The sequence below is a fragment of the Manis javanica genome, chromosome 11 (genome assembly GCF_040802235.1).
Source record: "Manis javanica isolate MJ-LG chromosome 11, MJ_LKY, whole genome shotgun sequence".
NCBI classification, from domain to species: Eukaryota; Metazoa; Chordata; class Mammalia; order Pholidota; family Manidae; genus Manis; species Manis javanica.
Window position 1 is genome coordinate 7987323 of NC_133166.1, and position 8307 is coordinate 7995629.

An 8307-nucleotide genomic window follows, 5' to 3' on the forward strand; every position below is an offset into this window, starting at 1 on the left:
TTTAATTGGATTAACTGTCTTTGTTTCAACACCAATTATTCTCAGATAATAAGGACATACAGTATTTGTCCATGGTATGATATAAATTGTTAATCATTTTGATATCCTAGGAAGAATTCAATGCAAATCAACAAACTTTGGAGGAAGATCAATGTGAAAAACTAGTCATTTCCTGAGATTTATTGAGTCTATTTGTTAGGGATATGTTTATATACTAAAATTTTATGTTAGTGAATAATAAAACCTACTTGGTATTTATTACAATTATTGCAGTGCATAAATAACATAGAAAATGTATCCATCTTAATATGCTTTGGGTTTCAATGTAGATATAAATTAGTCACTTAACAATTATCCTTTCAAATTGATTTCTTCTCTTATTCATCACTGTCCATGCAACACCATGGGATTTTTAGGAAAAAATTATATCTAAAACATCCTGTATGAAAGGACTGACATAATCTAGAGTGGTTCAACCTCTAGTAGTTTCTGCTCTTGATTTAGTTTCTGCCCTTACCAGTGGCATGTATTGAAAAAGGCTAAGGCAGACTGTTCATTCTCTGTCTGATAATAAGCAAATACGTGCTCAGTTACATTTGAATTGTTCTGAATTCTAGTATAAAAGCATGAGATAAGTAGAAGATCTTCCTGGTAATCATTTACATTTGGGAATAATTGAACAATTAACGTAAGTACACAAAGCAGCAAGAAATTAGCTTCATTAATACCTTAGACATGTTCATAGAGCATATTTCTTGTCATTTTCTGGCTAATTTTCTACCTGAATTTCCATTTTCTCCTCAGAAAAACAGTTGGTGTTTTTTGCTGTGGACCCAATTCCATTTCTAAGACTCTTCATAAACTGAGTAACCAAAACAACTCATATGGGACAAGATTTGAATACAACAAAGAATCTTTCAGCTGAAAACCTGTGAGATGAACCAGGACCCTAAAGAAGGAATGAGTGCAATTTCTAAGACTTTGAAACTCAGCTGAATCAAACAGCTCTATCATGCCAAAGAATAGCAAGGTTTTCTTATTTATAATTATTTAAAACAGAAATGCAGAAAATGTGGCAAGATGACAGATCACATTACATGTTTAATCTGGAAACCAAAGAGGACTTGAAGAATATTTGATGTGGATGATTCACTTTTCAATGCTCAAATTAAAAGTAAGCTATTAGATGCACACTGTTGATTTTTATGGCAGATTCAAGAACTCCCTAGTGAGGAGATACACTTGCTCAGTGTGGGGCTGATAGCCTCCGTCCTCTTTAAATTGTTTCTGGTTGAACAAATGCAAGAGTGAGTGAAATTAAGAATTCATTGAAACTCGGATTACATTTTCTATGTGAGTATATACAGAGTTACTTTGATTTAGAAAAGCTCCAGGCAAATATATTAGACATTTGAAGATTTAGCATAAGACTGTATTGATACGGGTACTTTGTATCTGAACTTCCTCACTACTGATGCCAGTACCTCTATTTGATGTCTGTAGACTTTGTGCTGAATGAACCTTTTGTAGATGTCTATGTAGTATCTATTTTTATATTTTTCTTCCTTTTTTCCTCTAAGGAAATCTGCCCTCCCTTGGCATGCCTTAGACACAATGATTCAACAGTCCTTTTCATCCCCAGTCTATTACTGTTGCATAGTAATAAGGAAAATATCATTACTGTAAATTATGAAGGGATATATAGACTAATAACTTTTTCAGCATTTTGACATTTATTATTTCTATTTACTTGTATCCCCAGCATAGTTTGTCTTGGTTTTTAGCCTCTTAAGGTACTTGGTTTAATTTGCACTTTGAGACCAGAGAGCATTGTGTCTGTCAGTGGTCACTGAGGTATAAGATCTCTCTCTTTTATCACACATTAGTTTATGCTGGTGACATTGAAACTATAGTCACATTACTGAACAGAAAACCTGTACTCTACTTTCTATGTAAGAGGAAATATATCATTAGTTATTTAAATTAAAGTTCAGAATCAAGAATATTATTGTTTCACTGTCTGGTATTCTGGGTCTTCATAGGGCATTTTTTAGTATAAAGTCCCTTTTGGGACTACACTGTGTGATCCTATATGCTTGTTCTCCAATATATTCTTGGCTCAAAAGGAAAAACTTCACTACCTTAAAAATTAAGGCATTTTTACAGTTTAGTGATTTTGTTTTATAGATATCTATCAATTGCTATCAAATATAGCACTTTTCTGAAGTAAACAGAATGACTCATCTTGCCTTTGTTAAAATTTTGCATGATATAACATACATGATAGATGCTCCTGTCACTTTTTGCTGTGATTCACAATAGCAGTCAAGTATGTTAAACTATCTAGTGTTGAATGCACATAAACATGTAGCATTTAGATATTTCTTCTTCCTCTTGGAATTCTTTCTTCTCCCTTCTGTGGAAGAAGGTGAGTCAGGAAAATATTGGGGGAATGTACAATGTTCCTGAAGATTTAGCTCTGAAGATACATTTAATAAACAGTATGTTTTGGTTAACACTTTCTAAATTAAAAAGAATTTTCATAAAAACCTAACGGAAAGAACTTGTGAAAAGAAGCTTGAATAGTACAGGCTTGATGTGCAATACTCTTTACTGAAAATTATTTAAGTGATTATATTAATAAATCTAATTTCAGTAAAATAAGTGGAAGATTTTTTAGAAGAAGAATGATTGCTTTTTAGGTAATTTTTGCTTCTTTATGTAGGAATGAAATTAGGGCTTCACCATGCATGTAGTAGAGCTTTGCTTTGTTTTGAGGGATTCTTTCTCTGGGCTATTTCTTGTCACACAGGTCTTAAATCAATCATTTTAGTGGCAATAAATATTAAAATTGAAATGGTATCCTTGAAATCTCTATAAGCTCACTTTACCTTGTAACAAATAAAGCAGGCAGAGTTTCTTCACAAGATGTTGCAAGTTTAAGAAACATAATCTATTAGGGTGCATGCTAGCACGTGCAGCCTTATGAATTTGAGTCCTGGGACTACCAATGTCCTCTTTAAATTGTTTTTGGTTGTCACATGGCTAATGGTATGACTATGGCAAATTGCTTCTCAATCTAGAATTGAGATTTCTCATTTGGACTAGATAGTTATTAATCTTTTTTGGGAACCTGATTACAAATGAATATTATGCCATACATACAGAATATTACATATACTTTTGGGGGCCCACAAATAATTTTCAAAAGTAAGGACCCCAGCTTAGAACTTCTGAACAAAATAATCATGACTGTAGGTCTTTCTGCTGATACCTTTCTTGCACATATTTTGGAAAAAACTCAAACCTTTGTAGGATTATATTGAGAAATTAACCCTATGGATAAAGGAAAATAAGTTCTCTCTATATGCCCTCAAACAATCCAATAGAATTTTCCATCAGTTAATCTTGGGTCTCCTGCTTTATGTAAGGGAAGGCTGTGATTTTATATATCAATAATAATAAAAGACTCAGATTCAAACACATACACATGTGTTTATACACCATACACACATTTGGAGCTTCATTTGCTTTTTTCTTTCTAATGCATGTTTAAAATGAAACAATTGGTTTTTTTTTTCTTCGGTTAGGGACTTAAAATGCCAGGTGGGTGCTTGTGATAGCACAGGCACTTAAAACAAAGGAATAAAAGCAATATCGATAAAGCATGGGTGAATTGATATAATTATATCCTTGTTATTTATACCCCTCCCCCAATCAGTGTTTAGTTGAAGCATTCGTAGTATAAGGCATTGTTAAAGAGGCTTGTTAGAGGCAAATGGGCCATTGTCATCAATAGATAACGGTGTTGCTGAAGAACGTTTATTATATTAAAGAGAAAAAATTAAAACAAAAATTTTTCCCTTAAGGTTAACTCAGTTGAGCAGTGATTTTTCTAAACAAACTAATGAGATAGATACATTTTTAAGTGCTACTTATGATACACAGTTCCCTTTTCTTGTGCTATTCAGGACACTTTCATATCCAGTTACAGTATAGAAACATGAAGTGCTCAAGTTAGTGAAGTACTCTTATTTTGCAGTTAAGGACACTGAGGCCCAAAGGGACATGTTAACTTGCTTCAAGTCACCCACTGAATGTGCTGCAGAGCTGAAGCAAGTTCAGCTTTTTCCTAAGCTCTGCCACCGAAGGCGCTCCCCCTCCCTGTGACGTGCACAGCTAACAGATGCATCTTGGCCTGTTAGTTTCGGTCTCCTATACACTCCATTTTGTGTTTTGTGGGAAATAAAATACTGAGTGTTAATTCCAGATTCAGATGCCAAAACTTACTCTATTCTTCCTATATATCTGGGGGCTCTAAATTTGTGAGTTTTATGTGTTTTGCCTATTAAAACCTATTTCCAGAAACAGTTGTATGTTCTCCAGAACTTTGTACTGGTGACATACATAATAGTATAGTTTCTAGGAAATGCTAGTATTTAATTTTTAAAATTTAGATTCATAGGGAAAAGTCATGACTTTACAGCTTTCTAACCACCCAGGGAAATGTTGATATTAAAACAAATGATTATTGTTCTCTACCCACATGACCGTAACCTTATTCTTGTTCAGGAGAAAAGAATCAGCTTTTTGTAAACTAGTGAGACAAGAACTAAATGAATTCAAGCATGATGAGCATTTACTTCAATCACCATGAAACAATGAAACTGCTTCCTTCTGTCTAAATCTCCACTCCATTACCCCAATGTCTTTATTCCATTCTGTGGTATTCTCAAAGGACAGAGCTGCAAAAGCTAGCTAGACAAAGTTTCCCAAAGAAAAGAAGCAGGAGACTTCCAATGCTTAGCAAAGAAAGGTCCATTAAGAAGGAAAAGAAAGGCCATGTGAATCATTTAAAATTAGCAGAGAGTTAAGCAATGTCACTTTAGAACAGGGACCAGTAATTTTTTTAAGTGAATATGCAGAACTTTTATTTTTTCCTGTGCAAGAATTTTTATATTCTTGTTCATAGAGTCTAAAACCAGATGTCTTTTGTTTTACATTGTAGCAGAATCACCAGTCATCATCATGCAGTGTTAAACTACAATTTAAGAATTGTTAAGGGCAAAACATGCCTCAAAGGAGTAAAACTAGAAAGAAAAAGAAAGCAGTCACAGAAAGAAAAATGACTTAACACATCAGGGCATGATAACTCTTTTTCATAACTCAATAGATGCTCACGTGTGTGGCAAAACTGGCTATTACTGTGGTTTGGGAAAATGTCAATTTGGTTTATTTTTGGGGGTCCTTTCACATTTTCATTGCCACTAGAATTTTAGTAGGAGCTTTACTTTGATCCGAATTGTATCTGGCTTTTGCAAGAATTAGAGCTTTGATGAGCTCCTGGGTGACCTAGAGAGAACCCCGACATTTAGATGAGAACCAGCAATACGTAAATGCCCTAATATATGTAGCTATAAAGGAGAGGCTGCCATGAATTTCTTCAACTGCATACACAGCACATTCAAATTCCGTTGCTGCAAGGTCACAACTCTTATCCTTCCACCCAGAGAATGAAACCCTCTTTAAAATATGCAGACACTGAGAAACATTCCCTCTTGTATCATAATAGTGTATCTGTTCACCTATATCAGCTCATTCATTTGAAACTAGTTATCAATTTAAAATGACGATGTAATTCATTTTAGTGGTGAGAAATCTCCACAGTATATAAAATAAGGGCCTTACTTGTCTGCTGAAAAATGTAGGGCTGCCAATACATTGGCTAGGGCGAATGCTAGGTTTTCCTCTCCAGCTGAGCTTTAAAGGAATGTCAGATACCTTACCACACAGGTCGGAAGTGGGACGTGCTCTGGGTTGCACCCCGTGCTCTGTGATCAGACATCCTGCACAGTTGATCCTCCAGACTCCCAGGAACTATTCAGTTGAGAACATAGCAGCTCTTGAGCCAGCTTGGCATCTTTAACCACATAATTGGGTACCCACCAGGTGCAGTTATATGCTTATTTAAAGATGATGATGGCTTATCAGATGCCATTAGCAGTATACTTTATTTTCTTCTCTCTCCATTAATATTTGATTCCAATTCAGAGTTGGGAAAAGCAGAAATCACTTTAGAAAGTGGGATTGGTTGGCTGAAGTTCTGTTCCACCCAGAGAGTTTAAGGGTGTCATTTTATCCAGCCACCTCCAGTGCGCAGAGTGAACAGGATCCTGGATTGGTAATCAGAAGACTTGCGGCTTTTATCCCTGGAAAGTATTGGGCCACATACATAAAAATGGGTATAATATCTACCTCTGCCTGCGTCCCTGTTACACGGATGTACTGGCGCAAAAATGTAGGGGTGAGGAGAAAAAGAATGGTGAAGAAAGAAATTTCCTGGACACATCTTCCTTACTTGGGTTGTTGATAACAGAGTAAAAATAAAACACTGTTCTGAGGAAGTAAAAACATAGGCTTTTATGAGTCACAGTCCATTGTAACTGAAAGAGTTAGTATTTAATTGTGTCCTCTGGGCAAGTAGAGAACTACCCAGGAGCAAAGCACACCACTGTGTGTCTTTGTTCTTCTGAGATTGCCATAAACGAAGTCCCCTGTCATGTCCAGTGTAACTGCCTTCTGAATTCCTCTGAACTAGTTTTGGTCAGGCCCAGTGCCTCTAGAGATAGCTGTACAGATCTGTGACAATCAAGCTAGGAATTGCTCCAGCGTAATATAATTTATCCTGCTTATTTAAGGTCTGATGGAGGAAAAATCAGGTGTTCATAAGACACCATACTATTAAAACTAAGGCCTGTATCTTAGAACTAGAAATAATTCTTTAAAATTCTACAAAAGAGAACACTGCATTGTAGCTCTATTTTTCCTAGATGGAAAAAATGAATTTATTTCTTGACTCTTACCAAAACTACTTCACATTATGTCTTTTCATCAAAGGTCACATTATTTTGTAGCTGTTTGTATTTAAATTATGTGTGTGTGTGAGAGAGAAAAACAGCCTTTTTTATGGTGAATTGGAAGGAATGTCTGAATAAAATGCCTGAATAAAAACAACATTCTGCAGACATATGTAATGATGCTTTCCAACTTTCATAATAAGCATTCAGAGGTGGTAGCTTTGTGTCTGGGGGAAATATTGTAGTGCTGGAGAGGAAGGACTAACTCAAATTCAGTACTTGTGAAGAATTGGAAAAATTTATTTTTATATGTAATTTTATTGTAAAGTCATAGCATGTTTGTAGAAACCATTGTTTTTGAACATGATGTAGTGTTTAAAAGCTAGACAACTAAACGTTGGACAAATATACTTAAAATTCCTCACATTGTAAACCAGTTGTGCACCTTTGGCAGTAATAATCAAGAAGTCATTCCAGGATTTTGAGAACTGGCCAGGGTTGTTTTCAGTCCTAAGAAAAGACCAAATGATCAGATTAGTCTCACTTGTGAAGATATTAACAGGTAACATTTAAGAAATGTCCCTTTGAAAAGCTTTCCAAGTGGTCTAATTTTAAGCTTCTTGGAACTTTCATGTCAACAGGATGTATAATTGGGAAACTGAGAATTCTAATTTCTAAATTTAATATGCTGGGTTTGGAATTTGGGGTTTATTTTTGGTTTGTTTGGTGTTTTGTATTATTCTCAAATTTCATAATTGTGCCCATAAAAGATTGTAATATTTACTTAATTTTAAAGTGTCAAAATTTAATACTTTACTGCACAGAAAATAAAGTATAATGTTCATTATGAAGTCCAAATGGTTTTATACTCCATCACCGAGGATTTTAATTGTACCTAAACACCAACTATTCTGTAAATAGTCGCACCCAAATAGTCCTGCTCAAAGAGTTTGTTTAGGGTTGTCCCTCCGAATTTGCCCTTTTACTTTCGGAGGTTTCAGTTTTACCTCACGGCGGCTGAGGTCCGGAAGCAGATGATTCTGCTGACGCTGCGTCAGAAGGTCTATACGTAAAAGCGTCAGGCTACGTCAGGACACCTACATCATTCACCACACTTCCTCTTACACGTAGGCGTGTTATCTCACATCGTCACAAGAAGGGTGAGTACAGTACAGTAAGATACTTTGAGAGACTCCATTCACATGTTTTATTACAGCATATTGTTATTGCTGTTAAATTAGGTGTGTACGTGTAAGAAAAAATGTGTATGTAGTGTTTGGTACTACACGAGGTTTCAGGTATCCACTGGGCGTCACATACCCCAAGCTGGAAGGGGGGCCGCGTCTGCTACTGTATTTTTCCCCGTATACCACCATCTCCCTTTTTTGAAACCCGTGAATTATACAAAATAAACAGTAATAATAGAAAAATTCACAGGTTTGTATGACAT

At 35.4% G+C, this 8307-nt stretch overlaps 1 protein-coding gene across 7 annotated transcripts in view; it reads left to right on the plus strand.

Annotated features, from left to right (window-relative positions):
- The window catches only part of NOX4 (NADPH oxidase 4), a 146478-nt gene extending 138774 nt beyond the window's left edge, over positions 1 to 7704 (plus strand). For all 7 annotated transcript variants that reach the window (XM_017649759.3, XM_017649753.3, XM_017649755.3 and 4 more), the window contains one exon: positions 805 to 7704. In XM_017649759.3, coding sequence (XP_017505248.3) covers positions 805 to 925 — 121 coding nt within the window. In that variant the 3' untranslated portion in view covers positions 926 to 7704. The remainder of the gene's footprint in view (positions 1 to 804) is intronic.
- Positions 7705 to 8307: the final 603 nt, after the last annotated feature.